At 35.4% G+C, this 23,386-nt stretch overlaps 1 protein-coding gene across 4 annotated transcripts in view; it reads left to right on the top strand.

The window, feature by feature from the left end:
• Positions 1 to 23,386, top strand: part of SHOC2 (SHOC2 leucine rich repeat scaffold protein) — a 109,163-nt gene that overhangs the window by 45,858 nt on the left and 39,919 nt on the right. For all 4 annotated transcript variants that reach the window (XM_049645742.1, XM_049645741.1, XM_049645743.1 and 1 more), the window contains one exon: positions 3,967 to 4,911. In XM_049645742.1, the coding sequence (XP_049501699.1) occupies positions 4,209 to 4,911 (703 nt within the window). In that variant the 5' untranslated portion in view covers positions 3,967 to 4,208. The remainder of the gene's footprint in view (positions 1 to 3,966; positions 4,912 to 23,386) is intronic.

A 23,386-nucleotide genomic window follows, 5' to 3' on the forward strand; every position in this document is an offset into this window, starting at 1 on the left:
GTCCTACATGGGGCTCTGTGCTGACAGCTCAGAGCCTGGAGCCTGGTTCGGATTCTGTGTCTCCCTCTGTCTCTGCCCTTCCTCCACCCATGCTCTGTCTCTTTCTCTCGCTCTCTACAAAATAAATAAACATTAAAAAAATTAACCATTAAAAAAATAATTTTCATTATTTGGAACATAGCTATATACCAGAGAAAAATTGCATCAACTTAGACCTTTACTAACAGATGGCATTGGTAGTTTCTAATTTGGTGTCATTTTTGAACTAATGATAAAATGGACTCAAGGAATCTACCTTGGTTATAAGTAGAGACACTTTAAATATCTTCCTTGATGTGGTTGTGAGAATTTGAAGTAAGATAAAAAATTCATGTCAGGTGCTCTGTACGTGGTATTATGGGATGGGGAATGAAGGCATCTTTGGGAGTGGTAAAGATCCCAGTATAAAAACACCATTGCTAGCGTCAGCTTAGTAATTGGTGCAATTTTATGTTTTTTTCACTAGATTTTAAACATTTTTAGAACGGGTACTGTCACTTTCTGTTACATAAGTGGGTGCAAGAGTCAAATTCTGTGCAAATGTAGTTGTCTCCCACTATGTTATAAAGTGATTTTAAAAAACCTATTGAATAGTTAATTTCCAAGAACCATGAAAGAGTACTCACAATACTTTTTGCTTGTCAAAAAAATATTTAGCAGTGTCACCTGAGTGAGGTCTGGATTAGACTCATAACAACTTTGGGCTGTCAAGTCATTTGTTCTCTTAGACAACCTATATTTTTACTGGATGAAAATTTTTTAGTTAATAGTCAAGCCTGGTTAGTTAATTCCTTTCAGTATGGTGAAATGTCAAAGTCCAAATTCTATTCTCTGTAACTAGTTATATTTTTATGAACTGTGACTTAACTATTGTATGTACCAGTAAATCTCATTAGGTATAAGAATTATAGGATGAGCATGTGGGTCAGTTCAAATCCATCACTATTGCAGGAAAACTATTAAACAGCTCAAGTATCTCTAGTATTAATGTCAAATACAGTGGTGGTATTTATATATTTTGGGAAGTCTCTTTTCAGACTTAAGTAGAAACTTTAAATTATTAGTAACTTGTTTTGTCATTATACAGTTTTCTTTCCTGACCTCCCCCCATCCTCAATTTTCATTTTTAGTTTATTTTTTATGGGACCATTTTTAACATTTATAGCAGTATCATGTATGCGCCATACAAATATTTATGTAGTTGTTTGTTTTTTTAATTTTTTAAAGTAACCTCTATACCTGTAGTGGGGCTTGAACTCACAACCCCAAGATCAAGAGTCAGATGCTCTACTGACTGAGCCAGCAGGCACCCTCTCAGTTTTCATTTTTAAAATAATATTTAAGGAATACAGTATTTAATATACCAGTGGTCTGATGTTTGGTGTTTAGATTTGGTTATATCAAGTATTTCCAAAGTGGATAAGCATTTGCTGAGACCTTTCTTTTTAAAACATGTTTCCGAGATTCTTCTTCTTAAAGATTCCAATTAAGTGGTTTAGGATAGAACCTGGGAATTTTATTTTATTATTTTTTTTAATGTTTGTTTGTTTGTACCTGGGAATTTTATTTTATTTTTTTAATGTTTGTTTGTTTATTTATTTATTTTCAGAGAGAGAGAGAGGGAGGGAGAGAGAGAGAGAATCTCACCAGGCTCTGTGTTGACAGTGCAAAACCCAGGGCAGGGCACAAACCCATGAACTGTGAGATCATGACCTGAGCCAAAACCAAGAATCAGATGCTCAACCAACTGAGCCACCCAGGCACCCTGGGAATTTTTTTTTTTTTTTAACCAATATCCCAGGTTTATTTTATTTTATTTTTTGTTATTAGGGAAGTTTGGGAAACATCAGAATAGAAGAACAAGGATTCCATCTTAAAAAATGCCAAGTGTGTGTTTAAAAAAGTGTCATTTTTAACTCACAAAAATGCTTTTAAATCTGATTATTAAGCAGAAACTTTACTTTTTGAGAGGCTAGATTTGTTCTTTAATATGTAACATCTTTTAATACCATCTGCAACTCACTTTAAATTCAGTACATACGTACCTTGCTAAATAGAAATTTGATTTCCAGAAACTTGGGATAATACGTTTCTTATACACAAATCAATAAGCAGTGTCTGTATTCCGTCATCTGTGTATATCTTCCATTATTCTTTGTTGTATCATTTTAATAAATGTGCTTTCATTTTGGCTCATCAGCATTGTTTCTCAATCCGTACCTCTAAGGTTTTTTTTAGTCGAGTCTCCATTGTAGCTCAAAATATTTTCTCGTTTTGAAAGGATGGTGAGTGGGGGGGAGATAATAGCTTTTCTGGTGTGCTAGCAACTAATAGCATGTTTATATAATTGTAGAATCTTATAAGCTGATAAATTCAAACTCTCTAGTCTGGGAATTTACAGATCATCAGTCTTCTACCCAGTTCTGGTTATTACTGCACCTCTTACCCTTTGCTTCAGCAAAGTTCTACCTTTTCGCTTTCCTATGGCAAACTAAGGTCATTCAGTATTCTTGGCCTAAATTACCTTTTCATTATATGTACCTGGACTGATTTGCTGAATGTTTTGGCTGTCTAATTAAACTGTAACCTTGTGTGGCATAGGGCTCACATCTTTTATATAGAAATTCTTAGCATGATCCTGTGCACATAGACTATTAAATACTATTGGTGTTTTCATAAAATTTTATTAACTTTTTTAACCTCTTAAGCTAATTGGATATTAGTCATTTTGTCTGTAATATTTAAGCCCTACTACCACATAAAGATCCAGTTACTTATAAAATTAACAAGAGCCATGAAATACAAATTGTATTTATTTTTTTAATGTTTATTTATTTATTTTGAGAGAGAGAGAGAGCACGAGCAAGAGAGGCGGAGAGAGAATCTCAAGCAGACTCCACAATGTCAATGCAGAGCCAGCACGGGGCTCAGTCTCACAAACAGTGAGATCATGACCTGAGCCAAAATCAAGATGCTTAACCATCTGAGCCACCCAGGCACCCCCAAATTATATTTTAAATTTGAAAATGCTTAGAGGGAGGACTGCCTCCTTCACAAAGCTTTTACTCCTGTGTTTAGCCTTTGTAGCTCGTTTTGGTCATTTTACCAGTCAACTTTTTCGATTTTTAAGAACCCTTAAGAGTCCTTGTCACTATTCACATGTTTTAGTATATAGATATCATTGGAGATTGCTCTCTCTTACTGTTTCTCAAAGGTGGTCCCTGCATCTACCTGCATTAGAATCACCTGGAATGGTTATTGAACTACACATGCTTCATGCCCTTTTACCTGAACTGTTTGCTGTGCTCCATACATATTTTACTTAGCTCATTTTGTTCTCTTGTGAAACTGTTCCCAATTCTATCATCGTGGCCTTTGAAATCCTTCCTGTTACCTAACGCTGTCTGGCAGTTAATTGCAGATAGAACAATTTTAGTACAGTGATTAGGAACACAGGCTATAGACACTGGAATCTCAGCTCTGTTGCTTTTCCAAGATCACAGAACTAGTTACTTAAACATATTTCTGTGCCTTTGTGTCCTATTTATAAAATAGGGACAACAGTTGATCTCATAGGGCTGTTATATGTATTAATATTTGTAAATTTCTGAACAGTAGTGCTTGTACATAGAAAGCACTCAAACATTATTATGATTTCCCCCAATTTTCAGTTCTTACAAACTTACAGTAACTTGTACGCTTATCTTACCTCTTCCTGTTAGATTATAAAGTCCTTGAAGATAGAACCTGCCTTATTAATTTTTATAGCTTTTCAGTGGATTTTGCATAACAAAATGTTCAATAGAAAATTACTGCATCAAATCATAAAATGGCCAGATTTTCAGTAAGATTGTTTTTCAGAGCCCATTTACTTAATATAAATTATAATCTAAAGTAATTTAATATTCTTTCTGTATTATATTTCAGGAATTCTAATGAATCGTTGACCAGCAGCATTTTACCAGTTGGAATGAGTTATCAGAAATGGGCATAGTGCTTTTAGATCTAACATGTAACAGATGGCTGTTACTCCATGGTGATTACTTCTTCAAGCCAACACCTTTTTTGATTGTGTAGGATCTTTGTCTCTTCATCTTTGAATTCCAATGACTGTTGTTGGCAAATAAAACAAAGGAGTTCATGTAGTTTTTGCCGAAGCTTGAGTCACCATGAGTAGTAGTTTAGGAAAAGAAAAAGACTCTAAAGAGAAAGATCCCAAAGTGCCATCAGCCAAGGAAAGAGAAAAGGAGGCAAAAGCCTCTGGAGGTTTTGGGAAAGAGAGCAAAGAAAAAGAACCTAAGACCAAAGGGAAAGATGCCAAAGATGGAAAGAAGGACTCCAGTGCTGCCCAACCAGGGGTGGCTTTTTCAGTTGACAATACGATCAAACGGCCAAATCCAGCACCTGGGACTAGAAAAAAATCTAGCAATGCAGAGGTGATTAAAGAGCTCAACAAATGCCGGGAAGAGAATTCAATGCGTTTGGACTTATCCAAGAGGTCTATACACATATTGCCGTCATCAATCAAAGAGTTGACTCAATTAACAGAACTTTATTTATATAGCAACAAATTGCAGTCCCTCCCGGCAGAGGTGGGCTGTCTAGTAAATCTCATGACACTGGCTCTAAATGAAAACTCACTTACCAGTTTGCCTGACTCTCTTGATAACTTGAAGAAGCTGCGGATGCTTGATTTACGGCATAATAAACTGAGAGAAATTCCTTCAGTGGTATATAGGCTAGATTCTCTCACCACTCTTTACCTTCGCTTTAATCGTATAACTACTGTGGAAAAGGACATCAAAAATCTGTCAAAACTCAGCATGCTTAGCATTCGAGAGAACAAAATCAAACAACTACCTGCTGAAATTGGTAAGAGACCTTGGGTTACTATTATTTGTAGTATTTGTTATGCCAGATAATTTTGTCAAGTGCTTTTCCATATCAGAAAATATCTGATACTTGCCTAAAAACAGCTGATTTCTAAATGTCTTCTTTACGTTTTACTTTAATTATTCAGTTTTAGCAATATTATATGGTTTGAGATTATTTTATAAACTTAGAGTATAGATGTAGTTGGGCCTTTTTCATATGAACCTATCCTCTCATTTTCATTTGGAGAAAGTGAATACGTAGCAGTAAAAAAATATTTCCTGAATTTTTAACTTGTTACCATCTATTTTTAAAATATTTAAAAAGTACAGTAGATTCATTAAGGGTTACATTTTCCAGTTCTTTCATTTGCCCTTCTTTATCTGAAAAATGTTTGTTTACTTTTACTTGACTTTTCTACCTAATTTGCTACAAAAGATTGGCATATCAGAGCCTTGTAAAAAAGCAAAAGAGTGGTAGTAGTATAAAAAATAGGAAATATGTATGTGTAAACAAGTCAGTAAAAGTAGTTATTTTCATTTTTAAGTTATGGAGTATAGTAAACCTTGACTTACCAATTTTGAGAAATTGATAAAGATATCTGGGCTTGATTTATAACATTTTTAAAAATTACATAAAAGTTGATTATGGAACTTTTTAAGGAAAGGTTTCTTTGTTACGAAAGGCACATTTATTCCGAATAAAATAGGTGAATTGAATATATTGTTGCTTGAGCATTGCTCTTATAGTGGGTAACAAAGGAAACTTTAGACACTGCAGCTTTGTAGAGATATAATATTCTGTACGTGTGTTTAAAAATTTATTTAACTTTGAAAAAGGTATAAATTTTAGGTATTGTGCTCTTCTACATTTAACTCTGACCAGAAACTTAAAATCTTAATTTAATTGGTTTAATTAAATGCATTTAGAAAGTCCATGACAGATTTTCTCAAGCAATGAACTGTACTTTCAAAATATGACTCACTTATGAGATATTAAAATATTCTCCAGAATTTGAATGGAAATATTCATTTTCATGTCTTCAGATAGGAATTGGTTGTTGATTGACTTTTGATTTCATACCAGATTTAGTCACAATTTCACCATAGTATATATGTTTCATTCTTAAATAGAATTAGAGACTGTTAGCAAAAGAAATGCTAAATTTTTATATAGAGATATAAAATGTTATTTCTTGTTTGTGTTCTTACTGTGTTGTGTATGTATTACACTCTATATGAAAATGTTGGCTTTAATTCACATGAGAGTCTTACTAAGGATTTTTTTCCATAGAGATGTTATCAACTTACCTGGGAATTAAAAATGTACATTTCTTAAGAAATTACAGGATTTTAAATTTACTTCAGTTTGTTCTTAGCATATAGGTATAGCATTTTTACTAAAGTGAATGTATTTTTAAAAATTGGCAAATTTTATTTGGTTGTTATTTGTGTCTGCCTCATCTTTTGACCTTTAGGCCTAAGTTTGTAATTTTAAAAATAACCATGGAATTTGTTTAAGGAGCACCCTCCCACCATTAGTGGTGTTATTGAAGTTTGTGTTCTTGTAATGTTTGTATTTCTGTAAAAATAGTAACTTCATAAATGTTATTTTATTCCAGGCAGGGCATCAGATAGACAATAAACTGCTTTTAAAGATAAAAGTTAATATTTCTTTTTAAAAATTAAAAACAATTCTTTAATGTTTGTTTATTTCGGGGAGAGGGGCAGAGAGGAGAGAGACAATCCTAAGCAGGCTCTGTGCTGCCAGTGTAGAGCCCGGCATGGGCCTAAATCCATGACCTGAGCTGAAACCAAGAGTTGACTGCTTAACTGACTGAGCCACCCAGGTGCTCCAAAAGTTAATATTTCTTATTTATTTATTTAGAGAAAAAGTGCGAGTGGGTGAGTGGCAGAGGGAGAGAGAGAGAGAATCCCAAGCAGGCTCCCAAGGTTTTATTGCAGAGCCTGATGCGAGGCCTGATTTTACAAACTGAGATCATGACCTGAGCTGAAATGAAGAGTCTGACATGAACCGACTGAGCCACCCAGCCTCCCCGAAAAGTTATTATTTCTTGAAAAGAGTTAAGATTTATAAGGTTTAACTTAGATGCATGGATTTGGGGCAGATATTGGAGAAGTTCTATAAAGAACAGGAAAATAAAAGTCCAGTAAAAATAACAATCATAATAAAATATTGTTTGAGCACAATATGTCCTATAGTATACTTTGTATATATTATTAAGTTTTTATAGTAACCCAGTGAAATAGGCATTTCTTCCTGCATTGTACTGAAGTAGGACCTGAAAATGTAGAGAGATTAGATAATTTACTGAAAGTCATGTAGCTAGGAAGTTGACAGTCAGGTTTTGAACCGGTCTTATTGTACTGCTCCTCTAGTCTAGAAAAGTGCATCCCACTTCATAGTTGATGACTTAGTGGTCTGGCTGGTTCAGGGGATCTGTACTTTCAAAGAATATGCTAGGTTATTCTATGTATAGCTGCAGTTATTAGATTTTTTTTTCCCTTGGAGGGAGGAGGATGTTAGCAGCTTACTGGAGGTATAATTCACATACTGTACAATTCACACATTTAAAGTGTACAGTTTAGTGGGTTTCAGTATATTCATAGAGATGTGCAACCATCACGGTTTTAGAACATTTTTATTACTCTAAAAAGAAACTCTGTGCACTTTAGCAGTTACCCCTCTTCTGTTTTCTTGAAACCCCTTAGCCCTAGGTAGACTAATTTATTTTGTTTCTATAGATTTGCCTGTTCTGGTTATTTCAGATAAATGGAGTTATACAATATGTGGTCTTTGGTAACTGACCCCTTTTACTTAGCATGTTTTCAGAATTCATCCAGGTTGTAGCATGTATCAGTGCTTCTTTCCTTCTGATTGCTGAATAATGCTCCATTGTATTAATATACCACATTTCATTTACCCATTCATCAGTTGAACATTTGGGTTGTTTCCATTTTCTGACTGTTACAAATAAAATTACTGTGAACACTTGTGTCCGAGTTTTTGTGTGGACATTTGTTTTCAATTTTCTTGAGTTATATACCTGGCTGTGGAATTACTGAATCATATGGTAACTCTATGTTTAACCTTATGAGGAACTTCTGGACTGTTTACCTCAGTGGCTGCACCTTTTTACTTTCCCACCACAGTGTATGAGGGTTCCAGTTTCTCTGTATCCTCCACACCTTTGCTATCATCTTTTTATTATAGCCATTCCATGAGTATGAAGTGGTACGTTTGTGGTTTTGATTTGCAGAGTTTCGATGACTATGAATTTGTTTTTAGTTTTTGAAAGCTATCTTTTATTATAAAGAAAAAGACAAGTATTTTTTGTGATGCAGATCTTTACTGCTTTTTTAATTACAAAAAATAAAATCCTGAACCCTTTTGAAATTGTTTACAAATTAAGACCTATGCAGAAAGAACAAGTAAAATGGAAATTTGACATTTTTTAAAGTGTTATATACCTTTTATGTAGTTTGACTTATTGCTGAAACCCCTAACGAGAATTTACAATTCGAAATACATGGTCATTATCGTTTTATTAAATTTCTCTTTCTATGTATTAGATTTGCATTATTATAGATACTAGGTTCATATTATGCATATTGCATGCTTATTCTTTTCTTATATGAGTATACTATCAGTCTTGCCATCTAGCTTGTGTTCAGCAATATATTTGAGAAATATGAGAAATTAGAAGTTTTGAAATATACCCTACTGTTTAGTTTAAATAATATATTTGAAATTTGGTCATGATGATACAAGCTGCTCTGCTTTATAGAGTATTCTTTAAGCATTAATGGCATCTTTATTAATGCCATGTGATTTCATACCAGTGATATATATTCACACGGGTGAACACTGGCAGAAAACAGTAAAAGGATACCAAACAGACAGTAAATGTAACCACGTGAAGAGCCAGAGATAATACATCAGAGTAGCCTAGAAAACTTCATTTGGTAATTTTCATTTACCTTTCTTTTTGTGTGATAAGGCATGGATGGACACAAAGTAAATGTCTTCTTGTGTTAAGTAGATAGGTGGAACACTTAGTCGTTCTTTTACTGATTAAAAAGTCATTGCTTTTTACTTTAGTGTTCCATCCTTCCTGCCCTAACCTTCTTTTACCATTTATAATCTTAAAAGAGACTCATCACTGTATACCAAGACAGTTAAATTGTTTTGAGAGGGAAAACAGGAAATAATCACTCCCTCTTCCCATAATTCCTACTGGTTCCCTTGAGTTTCATTCTGGAGGTATGTTTTTGTTTTTATAGTTTATTTATTTATTTTGAGAGAGACACAGCGCTTGCGAGGGAGGGGCAGAGAGGGAGAGAGAGAATCCCAAGCAGGCTCTGCACTGCCAACGCAGAGCCTGATGTGGGGCTCAAACTCATGAAATTGTGAGATCAAGACCTGAGCTGAAACCAAGAGTCAGACGTTTAAAACCCACTGAGCCACCCAGGCTCCCCTGGAGATGTGCGTTTGTAAATTTTTCTTTTTTTTTCTTTTTGGCCTGGATGGATTCGACTTAGGGCCATCAAATAGTCAATTTGAATAATTAGTTTAGGGATTTCTGGAAAATGAAGTTTTAAAGGATTTTATTCTTCTAGGAAAGAAACGGTTGCTCTTTGAAGCCAGGAAAAACTCCATCTTTGTCTTTCATGAATATTCCTACAGTTTGCCTCTGTTGAAGTATGGGCTAGTAGTTTTAGGATTTCTTTAAACTTTCCCCCTTATTCTTGTTAGAAGGAATATTTTTTAAAAAAATTATTCTTCCTACATCATATGTTCAATAAAATGCTACATCATTTCTGTATAATATACAATTCACATGAATTTGTCAAAATAACCTGTTTTGCTTATGAGAACGATATGTTAAAATGTATATGCTTTTTGGGAACTCAAATCATTTTTGCTCATTTGAAAGAAACCACTCACAACATTCAGATATACAGAATCAGCAACATTTTTTTTACTCATTTGATGCAGTCACAGTTATTGAAAAAATTCCTACCATACTGAAGTACTGCTGTGTTACCTTCTGTAAGTCAAGCTACATATATATATATATAATTTTTTATATATAAAATCAATTTGTTTTAAGTTGAAGGATTAGAGATTTGAATTCCTTATGTTTTCTGTGATTTTTTTGTAGGTAATAAATGGTAAGTTTTCAGTAAATGAGGCTTGAAGTGAATTTAGTGAAGCCCAATACTATTATTACTCACAAAAAAAAATATTTTTTTTCATTTTATTTATTTGAGAGAGGGAGAGGGAGCATGAGCAATGGGGGGGGGGGGCGCGGGGGAGCCCAACATGGGGCTCGATCTAACGACCTAAGCTGAAATCAAGAGTCACATGCTCAAGTGACCCATTTTTCAATATTAAATTGTAACCTTTAGTCCCTAAAATTCTTGAAATTCTCCCAGGACTGCCAGGGATGATAAAATTGCTTTCATGGTGTGGGTAATGATATTTAATCGATCCCATTTGAGTGTTTTGCACAAGTGCTAATTAGTAACTTAGTTTGGCAGGAAAAAGAAATCAGGAAAGGGAATTCATAGTTGTTAATAAGTAACTCCTTTTGGCTAGGAATCAGCAAGAAACCCAGAGACTTGGAAATGAACTATTAACTAACTTAGTTTATTGTTACCAGATTGTCAGATGTTTCACAGAACAATAAAAACCTGTACAAGTTGTTACTGCTAAAGGAGGCGGTAAGGGAACTGAGAGAATATCACTTGAGCCATCTTAGAAGGGGTTGATAGGATCAGAGAGAGGATAAAGTTGACTTTCCACCCTACTGAGGTGTAGGGAAGAGGGCAGTCATTGTATTCTAATGACAGCATGCTACTCATCCAAAGGAATATAGTCACTGTTGTCCATGTTGCCTAGTTGCAGATGCCCCTGCTTAGAAGAGCTTCTGAATTTGTCTTTGAAATGAAAGGGAGAATTAAGCATATAATACAAATTTAAGTAATACAGTAGTATAAATTCTGATGTAAGTTCTAAATCTGCTCAAGCTTGTGTGATAGATATTTCCAGCTCTTGTTAATTATGTGATTTTACAAATTATTTTAGTAAGATTAATGTGATTTTTCATAGAGTTAATCTCTGAATATTTTGGAAATATCCCTATAAGTTCAGGAATAAGTTATTTTTAAAATATCAGCATCTTTAATGTCACTTGAAAGGGAAGGTCATATGGCTTCATTGGGCAGGTCACAACTTGTGAAATCTAATTATTTACCAGTATTTGAGTGCCTACTATGTACATTTTAATAGGGCCTTTTTCTATGTTGGTAGATTTAATTTATTTTTTAAATTACCTATACTAAAATTTTGTTAAAGAATTTGTATCTATATTCATCATAGAGTAGAATAGAATGGAATAGAATGCATCATCTGTAATTGTCTCTCTTTAATAATGGTTTGCTGTCAGAGTAATGCTGGCTTCATTTCACAGAATGAGTTGAAAAGTATTTCTCTTTTATGTTCTTGAAGAGTTTGTGTATAATTAGTATTTCCTCAAATGTTTAGAAGAATTTATCAGATATGCAATCTGAAGCTGATGTTTTCTTTATAGGAAGGTTTTTAATTCCTGGTCTATTTTAGTTAATAGATACAGAATTATTTGAGTTTTCTGCTTAGTTGAATTTTGGTAGTTTGAATTTGTCAAAGCATTTATCTAATTTGTTGAATTTTAGGCATGAAGTTCTAATAGTTCTATATTTTATTAATGTCAGCAGTATGATTTGTAATCATGTCTTTATTTCATTCCTAATATTGGTAATTTGGTCTTCTTTGCTTGATCAGTCTGGCTAGAGATACATCAGTTCTATTGGTCATTTTTTTTTTTTAACGTTTAGTTTTGAGAGACACAGAGCTTGAGTGGGGGAGGGGCAGACAGAGAGGGAGACACAGAATGCAAAGCAGGCTCCAGGCTCTGAGCTGTCAGCACAGAGCCTGACGGTGGGCTCGAACTCATGAACCGTGAGATCATGACCTGAGCTGAAGTTGGACGCTTAATGGACTGAGCCACCCAGATGCCCCTATTGGTCTTTTCAAAAGATAAATAAGTAAACCTGTTTCAGGTTTTTTCTATTCTCTTTGATTTTTTTTTTCTTTTTTTTTTTTTCGTGCTTAGTTTTTTTTTCTTTAGGTTTAATATGCTGTTTGTCTACTTTAAGTTATCAGATTAGATTGATTTTTTTCATTATATGAACATTTCTTTATAAATCTCCCAAGTACTATTTTAGCAGCAGCATACAAATTTTGATATGTTGTATATTCATTGTTGTTTAGTTTTAAATATTCTTTAAATATCTCTTGTTAATTCTTCTGTAACCCAGGGATTCTTTAGAAGTGAATTGTTCAATTTTCAAGTGTTTGAGAGATGTTTTCCGATATTTTTGTTATTGATTTATAAAATATGGCCTGTCTTAGTAAATGTTCTGTATGCAGCTGAAAAGAATATACACTGCAATTTTTTTTTTCAAGCAAGGTCAAGTTAGCTGATAATTCATTTATTTTGTACCCCTATCAATCTTCTGTCTGCTGTTTTTTCAATCTGTTGTTGGTTATAGATATACCTAGCATTTTTTTTGATGAGGTTACTTATATCATTAATAAATGTCTGTATTTCTGATAACATTGCTGGTAATATTTCTTTTTATAAATCCTATTTTATCTGCTATTAATACAGCCACTCCAACTTCCTTGTTAATTGGTACTTGCATTGTATATCTCTTGCCATTCTTTTACCTTTTTGTGGTCTTTACATTTAAAATGGTTTCTTGTAGACAGCATATAGATAGTTCTTGTGGTTTTTAATCCTGACAGTTTTTGTCTTACTGGAAGGGTTTAGACTATTTATATTTAATACAGTTTCAAATATGATTGAATTAAATCAATCTATTTTCTGTTTGTGCCATATGTTATTCTCCACCCCCCCCATTTCATGCCTTCTTTTAGATTGACTTTTTTTTTTTCTTTTTTACAAATTCCATTTATTTCAACTGTTGGCATATTAGTTATATGCGTCTTTGTTACTTTGCTTTAGTATCTGGTCTGGTATTTACAGTACATATCATAACACAGTCTGCATTCAAATAATAGTATATCACTTCACATATATCCTAAGAACCTTACATAGAACACTTTTATTCCACTTTTTGCAGTTATTGTCATACCTTTATACTTCTTCATATATTATAAATCTCACAATAATACATTGATATTATTTTTACTTTAAACTTTATCATTTTTTTAATGTTTATTATTTTTGAGAGAGAGAGCACAAGTGGGGGAGGAGCAGAGAGAGAGGGAGACATAGAATGCGAAGGAGGCTCCAGGCTCTGAGCTGTCAGCACAGAGCCCAACGTGGGGCCCAAACTCATAAACCATGAGATCATGACCTCAGTCAAAGTTGGACTCGTAACCAACAGAGCCACCCAGGAGTCCATGAACTTTATCTTTTTTAAGCTTTCCAGTCTGAACAAATTTTGGACTTAGAAATTATAAAACCAATACACAGGGTTCTCATATACCCCTTAACCCAGCTTCTTCTCTTGTTAACATTCTACATAACCATTATATAGTGATAAAAACCAAGAAATTTACATTGGTACAATAATACTAAGCTACAAATTTTATTTTGATTTCCCAGTTTTTCCACTTATGTCCTTTTCCTATTCCAGAATCCTACATTACATTTAATAGATATCTGTACTCAACTCCAACTTGTGACAGTTGGAAAGATTGAAAGTCATTCCTTTTCTTTCATGACACTGATGCTTTTCAAGAGTACTGCTCTGGACGTCTGGGTGGCTCATCTATTTAAGCATCTGACTTCAGCTCAGGTCATGATCTTGTGGTTTGTGGATTATAGCCCTGCATCAGGCTCTGTACTAACAGCTCAGAGCCTGGACCCTGCTTCAGATTCTGTCTCCCTCTCTCTCCCTGCTCCTCCCCCATTCGAGCTCTGTCTCTATCTCTCAAAAATAAACATTTTTTAAAAATTAAAAAAAAAAGACTACTGATCAAGTATAACATACTAGATCACTCTTTTTTTTTGTTTGTTTGGATTATGTTTTTGCATGACTAGTTTGAGGTTATGTGTTTTGGCAAGAAAACCACTGAGGTGATTGTGGTACCTTCCCCAGTGAATCATATTAAGAGATAGGATGTTGATATGTCTAATTGCTGGTGGTTTTGACCTTGGTTATGGTGATTTCTGCTGTTCTTCTCCACTTCATTCATTCATTCATTCACTCATTCATTCATTCATGTATTTATTAGTGTTTGTTTTGAGGGAGGGGAGGGGTAGAGTGAGAGAGGAGAGAATCTCAAGCAGCCAACATGAGGCTTGAACTCACCAACCAGATCATGACCTGAGCTGAAATCAAGAGTTGGACACTTAACCAACTGAGCCATCCAGGTGCCCCCAGGCACCCCTCCACTTTAAAGTTAATTATTTTTTCTTTTTAATTAATAATTACCCTGAGGAGTGCTGGTGTTAGTCTATGACAGTATCTTGTTTTTCCTTCATCCTTTGCTCCTTAATTTTAGTATTCATTGGTGGATCTTGATCTTCCCTGAAACAATTATATTACTGTATTCTAATGGTGATTTTTTAAAAATTTCCCTCATTTCCTTTGCATTAATTGAAATTCTATAATGAATAGCTGTCCCTTCTCTCCCTCACTTATTTATTTATTCCATTACTTAAATTATATCAGTCTGGATTCATTTATTCTCTTCTGTGGTTCCAGCCCAGTGTTGTTATTTTGTTGCTCAATTTGTTCTAGCTTTGGTTATTGCTGACTCTTTTAGGTTGGTTCCTGTACCTTTTGCCATACTATCATCCTTCTCAGTTATCTTGTAAAGAGATTAAAAGATGCAAAAAAAAAAAAAAAAAAAACCCTTTCATGATTACACATGAATTTACCATTCCTAGTACTTTCATTCTTTGTGTAAATCTGAATTTCTTTTTCCCAAGAACTTCCTTTAACATATATTGTAGTACAGTTATGCTCATAATGATTTCTCCAGGCTTTTGTTTGTCCTAAAGCCTTTGTTTTGCTTTTATTTTTGAAAGCTATTTTTCTTGGTATAGAAATCTAGATTGACAGCTTTTCTTTTTTGCTGTATTTTAAACATGTCTCTCATGTCTCTCTGGGTTTGTTTTGTTTTGTTTGTTTTTCTGGCTTGCCTAGTTTCGAGCAAGAGTTTTGCTGTTATTGTTTCTGTGTAGTCTTTTTCTCTATATTTAAAATTTTTCTTCTTTGTCCCTGGCTTCCAGCAGTTTGTTAATAATATGCCTTTGTTTGGTGTTTTTCATGTTTCTTCTGCTTGGAGTTTATGAGCTTCTTGGATCTGTGGGTTTATGGTTTTCATCAAAGGTAGAAAGATACAGGCCATTATTTTTTGAAATTTTCTTGGTTTTGGTCCCCTCTTTGCTTTTCTATTCTGTGGATCTCTAACTATGTGTATATTGAAACTCATTATGTTACCTTTCAGGTTATTGATGTTCTATTCATTTTTTATGTGTGTTTTAGAATGTTCCTGTTGCTATTTTTTTTATTGCTCTATGTGGTACCTTTTTTAGTGTCTATTATTAATCCCATACAAAAAAATTTTAATTTTAGATATTATATTTTTCTTGGCATTTAGTCTTGATATAAGGTCTTTACTTCTATAGTATTTCCCTTTTGGGGTTTTGTTTTCTGACCCCTGTAACTTGGCAGAATTGAAATTCCAAAATCTTATCCCCACTGCAGATGGTAGCTGTCAAAATCTCTGCTTGGCTGTTATAGCTTTCTAGCTATTGTTTTTCCCCTAAGCTCCTTTCAGTCTTTTCTCCCATAGGTGTACTTTTGGAGTCAGTCAGGAATTTGAGGGGTATGAATATGCAGACTTTGGGACTCCACTCTTCAAGGTTTCCTCCTTTCCAGGATATCCAACCTTGAATTCCAGCCACTGTTACAATCCTAGACCTTGTCCTTTGGCTTCTCAGGCAGTAGGACTCTGGCTTTCTACTTGAGATTTATTTTCTGCTGGCAGATTTGTGAGTAACTTCATGGTAAAAGCCTTGCAAATGTGGATATTACCCAATGTAATTTCTTATGTAAGTTATCTACTGTTGCATAAGAAATTACTCTGAAGCATAGCTCTTAAAACAACACTCACTTCGAGTCCCGCATCAGGCTCTGTGCTGACAGCTCAGTTTCAGATTCTGTGTCTCCCTCTCTCTGACCCTCCCCTGTTCATGCTCTGTCTCTCCCTGTCTCAAAAATAAATTAAAAAAAAAAAAAAGTTAAAAAAAAATTAAAAAACCAAAACAACACTCACTTACTACTATCTTGCAGTTTCTCTGGTTCAGAATCAGGCATAGCTTAACTCTCACCCAAGGGGTAGTCAGGACTGAGGTGTCATCTGAAGGCATGTCTGGAAAAGGGTCCACATCTGAGCTCATGTGGTTATTTTCAGTATTCACTTAGCTAGCAGGTTACTGGACTAAGGGATTTCAGCTTTTCCTGGCTGTTGGCTAGAGACTGCCCTCAGTTCTTAGCCACAAGGATCTCTCCAGCAGGGCAACTTGCTTTATCAAAGGGTGTAAGCTGAGAAGGCAATAGAGTGCTAGCAAGATGAGAGCACAATCTTTTATAACTTAATCAGAGATGTGACATCATTGTTTTCATAGTCTATTCATTAGAAGCAAGTCACTAAGTTCAGCCCACACTCAAGGAAGAGGTAATTATGCAATGTATACAGTTATGCATGAGACAGGGCCATTGGGGCCATCTTAAAACTCTGCCTACCACAGTTCCCATTTTGCAAGAGTTGAATTCCTTCTAGTTTCTGCGTTTAGTCTCTCTTCATGCTTTTATATAGTGTTTTTTTTTAAATAAAATAATTTATCCAGGACTCCACCATTACTGTTATTCTGAAGACCAATATTTGACTCTTTGCAGATACTAACCCCAACTCTCTCTTTGGAAGAAAAATGTTCTATCATGAGAACATTTTCTTCAGATCTGTATATATATTTTTTTCCTAATTAACCAATAGATTGTTACCTAGATGTCTCACTGATAGATTCAGCATGGTCAAAATATAACTCCTCACCACACATCTCTTCCTTTTGGATTCTGTTTCTCTCTTAATTGCATCATTACTTTCTCTGTCAACTCAGGTTCAAGATCTTGGAATCTGAGGATTTTTCTTCCTGTTTTAGTTCTTGTCAAGGTGTGGTCTAATCACCAGATTGCTGGCTAACCAATTTTTTTGTCACAAGTTAATAACAGAAATTGAGAGTAAGCGTTTAGAATCTTGTATAACAATTTGACATTGCTAGAACATCCAAGAACTCAATTTTGTAGTTTACAGAATATTAGTTCACAACCCTGGGAAAAAAACAAAAACCCAAACTAGTCATTCACTGCATATGATTTGAGAATCACTGTTCTTATCACATTCCTGTTGTTTTTTCCGTTTCTCTTAGTTGCTTGTATACTGGGCCTATTTATTCCACTGCTATTGATTATTCAGTGTAGTCCTCATATTATTTCATGTAGGCTAACAGCAGTAGCTTCCTGATAGACTGTGCTTCCTAATTCTGCTTGCTCCAGTACATCTTTCAAATCTATGAGAAAATAGACTTTTATTTATTTACTTGTTTAGAAAATGTTAGTGGGGGAGGGGCAGAGGGGGGTGGAGAGAGAGAATCTTAAGCAGACACCACACCCAGTGCAGAGCTGGATATGGGGCTCAGTCTCATGAGTGTGAGATCGTGACCTGAGCTGAAATCAAGAGTTAGTTGCTTAAATGACTGAGCCACCCAGGCACCCTGAGAAAATAGACTTTAGAACAACATCCTGCATATCATGCTTATTCAAAAACTTTAAATTGTACTTTATTACCTGAGCAAAAAGGTCTATATTCTTTAGTTTTATATTTAAGACTCCAGATCTCTTTTGTTCTGTTCCTGTTTTCCTTATTTCTCCTCACCTGTCCTGTGTTTCTGTTCACATATGCACATGGTTCCTCCTTGCTGTCCGTTACACTCTCATTTCTAACTTTATTTCCTTGCTTTACTTTGGTTTACAACAGTTATCACTTCCGATTACTTTATTTCCTTATTTTCTGATTTTTTTTTTTTAATATAATTTATTGTCCAGTTGGCTAACATATAGTGTGTAAAGTGTGCTCTTGGTTTTTGGGGTAGATTCCCGTGCTTCATCACTTAGGTACAACACCCAGTGCTCATCCCAACAAGTGCCCTCCTCCCCTCTCCCCCACTCCCCCACTCCCCCACTCCCCCACTCCCCCATCAACCCTCAGTTTGTTCTCTGTATTTAAACATCTCTTATGGTTTACCTCCTTCCCTCTCTGTATCTATTTTTTCCCCTTCCCTCCCCACCATGGTCTTCTGTTAAGTTTCTCAAGATCTGCATATGAGTGAAAACATGGTTATCTGATCTCTTACTGACTTATTTCACTCAGCATAATACCTTCCAGTTCCATCCATGTTGCTGCAGATGGCATGATTTCATTCTTTCTCATTGCCAGGTAGTATTCCATTGTATGTATAAACCACATCTTCTTTGTTCATGCATCAGTTGATGGATGTTTATGCTCTTTCTATAATTTGGCTATTGTTGGAAGCACTGCTATATACATTGGGGTAAATGTGTCCCTATGAATCAGCACTCCTGTATCCCGTGGATAAATTCCTAGTAGTGCTATTTGCTGGGTCGTAGTGTAGTTCTATTTTTAATTTTTTGAGGAACCGCCACACTTTTCCAGAGTGGTTGCATCAGTTTGCCTTCTCACCAACAGTGCAAGAGGGTTCCCATTTCTCCACATCCTCACCAACATCTGTTGTTTCCTGAGTTGTTCATTTTAGCCACTCTGGCTGGTGTGAGGTGGTATCTCAGTGTGGTTTTAATATGTATTTCCCTGATTTTGAATGATGTGGAGCATCTTTTCATGTGTCTGTTGGCCATCTGGATGTCTTCTTTGGAAAAGTGTTTATTCATGTCTTCTGCCCATTTCTTTACTGGATTATTTGTTTTTCAGATGTTGAGTTTGGTAAGTTCTTTATAGATTTTGGATACTAACCCTTTATCTGATACGTCTGTCGGTTGCCTTTTAGTGCCTTTGCAGTGCAGAAGGTTTTTATCTTGATAAGGTCCCGATAGTTCATTTTTGCTTCTAATTCCCTTGCCTTTGGAGATGTGTCGAGCAAGAAGTTGGCTGCGGCTGAAGTCAAAGAGGTTGTTGCCTGCTTTCTCCTCTAGGGTTTTGATGGTTTTCTGTCTCACATTTAAGTCTTTCATCCATTTTGAGTTTATTTTTGTGTATGGTGTAAGAAAGTGGTCTAGTTTCATTCTTCTGCATATTGCTGTCCAGTTCTCCCAGCACCATTTGCTAAAGAGACTGTCATTTTTCCATTGGATGCTGTTTCCTGCTTTGTCAAAGATTAGTTGGCCATACATTTGTGGATCCAGTTCTGGGTTCTCTATTTTATTCCGTTTGTCTGTGTGTCTGTTTTTGTGCCAATACCGTACTGTCTTGATGATTACAGGTTTGTAGTAGAGGCTAAAGACTGGAATTGTGATGCCTTCCTGCTTTGGTTTTCTTCTTCAGTATTACTTGGGCTATTCAGGGTCTTTTGTGGTTCTCTACAAATTTTAGGATTGTTCTAGCTTTGAGAAGAATGCTGATGCAATTTTGATTGGGATTGCATTGAATGTGTAGATTGCTTTTACATCTTTGGTTAGGTTTATTCCTAGGTATTTTATGGTTCTTGGTGCAATTGTAAATGGGATCAGTTTCTTCATTTCTCTTTCTGTTGCTTCATTATTGGTGTATAAAGATGCAACTGATTTCTGTACATTGATTTTATACCCTGTGACTGCTGAATTCACGTATCAGTTCTAGCAGTCTTTTGGTGGAGTCTTTCAGGTTTTCCATGTAGGGTGTCATGTCGTCTGCGAAAAGTGAAAGTTTGACTTTTTCTTTGCCAATTTTGATGCCTTTTATTTCATCTTGTTGTCTGACTGCTGATGGTAGGACTTCCAACACTATGTTAAACAACAGTGGTGATAGTGGACATCCCTGTTGTGTTCCTGATCTCAGAGGGCAAGCTCTCAGGTTTTCCCCATTGAGGATGGTATTAGCTGTGGGCTTTTCATAGATGGCTTTTATGATGTTTAAGTATGTTCCATCTATCCTGACTTTCTTGAGGGTTTTTATTTAAGAAAGGATGCTATATTTTGTCAAATGCATTTTCTGCACCTATTGACAGGATCATATGATTCTTATCCTCTCTTTTATTAATGTGATGTATCACATTGATTGATTTGCAAATATTGAACCAGCCCAGCAGCTCAGGGAATGAATCCCACTTGGTCATGGTGAATAATTCTTTTTATATGCTGTTGAATTCGATTTGCTAGTATTTTGTTGAGAGCTTTTTTTTTTTTTTTAATATTTTTTTAATGTTTGTTTATTTTTGAGACAGAGAGAGAGCATGAATGGGGGCTTGTCAGAGAGAGGAGACACAGCATCTGAAGCAGGCTCCAGGCTCTGAGCTGTCAGCACAGAGCCCGACGCGGGGCTCAAACTCACAGACCGTGAAATCATGACCTGAGCCAAAGTCGGAAGCTCAACCGACTGAGCCACCCAGGCGCCCCTCTTGTTGAGAGTTTATGCATCCATGTTCATCAGGGGTATTGGCCTATAATCCTCCTTTTTTGTAGGGTCTCTGTCTGGTTTGGGAATCCAGGTAATGTTGGATTCATAGAATGAGTCTGGAAGTTTTCCTTCCATTTCTGTTTTTTGGAGCAGCTTGAGAAGAATAGGTATTAACTCTCCTTTAAATGTCTGGTAGAATTCCCCAGGGAAGCCATCTGGCTCAGGGCTCTTATTTGTTGGACGAGTTTTGATAACTGATTCAATTTCTTCACTAGTTATGGGTCTGTTCAACTTTTCAGTTTCTTCCCCTTTGAATTTTGATAGTATGTGGGTATCTAGGAATTTGTCCATTTCTTCCAGGTTGTCCGGTTTGTTGGCATATAATTTTTCATAATATTCCCTGATAATTGCTTGTATTTCTGAGGGATTGGTTGTAATAATTCCATTTTCATTCATGGTTTTATCTATTTGGGTCCTCTCGTTTTTGAGAAGTCTGGCTAGGGGTTTATTAATTTTTTTTATTTTTCCAAAAACCAACTCTTAGTTTCATTGATATACTGTTTTGGATTCTATATTGTTTATTTCTGCTCTGATCTTTATTATTTCTCTTCTTTTGCTAGCTTTGGGGTTTCTTTGTTATTCTGCTTCTAGTTCTTTAGGTGTGCTGTTAGATTTTGTATTTGGGAATTTTCTTATTTCTTCAGATAGGCCTGGATTGCAGTGTATTTTCCTCTTAGGACTGCCTTTGCTGCATCCCAAAGGGTTTGGATTGTTGTGTTTCCATTTTCATTTGTTTCCATATATTTTTTAATTTTTTCTTTAATTGCCTGGTTGACCCATTCATTCTTTAGTAGGATGTTCTTTAACCTCCATGCATTTGGAGGTTTTCCAAACTTTTTCCTGTGGTTGATTTCAAGTTTCATAGAATTATGATCTGAAAGTGTGCATGGTATGATTTCAGTTCTTTTATATTTATTGAGGGCTCTTTTGTGACCCAGTATATGATCTGTCTTAGAGATTGTTCCATTTGTACTTGAGAAGAATGTGTATTCTGCCTGAGGATGAAAAGTTCTAAATATATCTGTCAAGTCCATCTGGTCCAGTGTATCATTCAGGGACATTGTTTATTGATTTTCTGTCTAGATCATTTGTCCTTTGCTGTAAGTGGAGTATTAAAGTCCCCCACAATTACCACATTCTTACCAATAAGATTGCTTATGTTTGTGATTTATTTTATATATTTGGGTGCTCTTGAATTCGGTGTGTAAACATTTATAATTGTTAGCTCTTGATGGATAGACCCCGTAATTATGATATAATGTCCTTCTTCATCTCTTGTTACAGCCTTTAGTTTAAAATCTAGTTTGTCTGATATAAGTATGGCTACTCCAGCTTTCTTTTGACTTGTGGTAGCATGATAGATGGTTCTCCATCCCCTCACTTTTCAATCTGAAGGGGTCCTCAGGTTTAAAATGGGTCTCTTGTAGACAGCAAATAGATGGGTCTTGTTTGTTTGTTTGTTTTTAATCCATTCTGATACCCTGTCTCTTTTGATTGAAGCATTTAGTCCATTTACATTCAGTGTTATTATTGAAAGATGGATTTAGAGTCATTGTGATATCTGTAGGTTTCATGTTTCTAGTGATGTATCTGGTCCTTTGTGGTCCTTGTAACATTCCACTCACAGAGTCCCCCTTAGGATCTATTGTAGGGCTGGTTTAGTGGTGATGAATTCCTTCAGTTTTTGTTTGGGAAAACCTTGGTCTCTGCTTCTATTCTGAATGACGGGCTTGCTGGATAAAGGATTCTTGGTTGTATATTTTTCCTGTTGATCACATTGAAAATTTCCTGCCACTCCTTTCTGGTCTGCCAAGTTTCAGTAGATAGGTCTGTTACTACCCTTAGGTGTCTACCCTTGTAGGTTAAGGGCCATTTATCCTTAGCTGCTTTCAGAATTCTCTCTTTATCTTTGTATTTTGCCAGTTTCATATATGTCCTGCAGAAGATCGATTCCAGTTACGTCTGAAGGGAGTTCTCTGTGCCTCCTGGATTTCAGTGTCTGTTTCCTTCCCCAGATTGGGGAAGTTCTCAGCTATGATGTGTTCAAGCACACCTTCGACCCTCTGTCTGTCTCTCCTTTTTCTGGAACTCCTGTGATATGGATATTGCTCAGTTTTCATTGAACCACTTAGTTCTCTAATTCTTCCCTTGTGGTCCAGAATTTTTTTATCTCTTTTTCTCAGCTTCATCTTTTCCATAATTTTATCTTCTGTTTCACTTAATCTCCCCTCTGCCTCTTAAATTCTCGCTGTCACTGCCTCTAGTTTATTTTGCACCTCATTTATAGCATTTTTAAATTCATCATGACTTTTTTAGTTCCTTGATCTCTGCAGCAATAGATTCTCTGCTGTCTTCTATGCTTTTTTGAAGTTTAGTGATTAATCTTATGACTATTATTCTAAATTCTTGTTCAGTTATATTGTTTATATCTGTTTTGATCCATTCTTTAGCTGTCATTTCTTCCTTGAATTTCTCCTGAGAATTCTTCCGTTTTGTCATTTTGGCTAGTTTTTTTGTCTCTTACGTGTATTAAAAGCTTGTTATATGCCCTGCACCTGCGAGCACTACTATATTAAAGAGGAGTCATACACTGTCCAGAGCCTGGCCCTTTAGGAGGTGTGTTTTGGAGAGTGTTACTTGCCCTCTGTTGTTGTGACTTGGGTTACTTTATCTCCCTACTCAT

This window comes from Panthera uncia, chromosome D2 (genome assembly GCF_023721935.1).
Source record: "Panthera uncia isolate 11264 chromosome D2, Puncia_PCG_1.0, whole genome shotgun sequence".
In the NCBI taxonomy this organism is placed as follows: domain Eukaryota; kingdom Metazoa; phylum Chordata; class Mammalia; order Carnivora; family Felidae; genus Panthera; species Panthera uncia.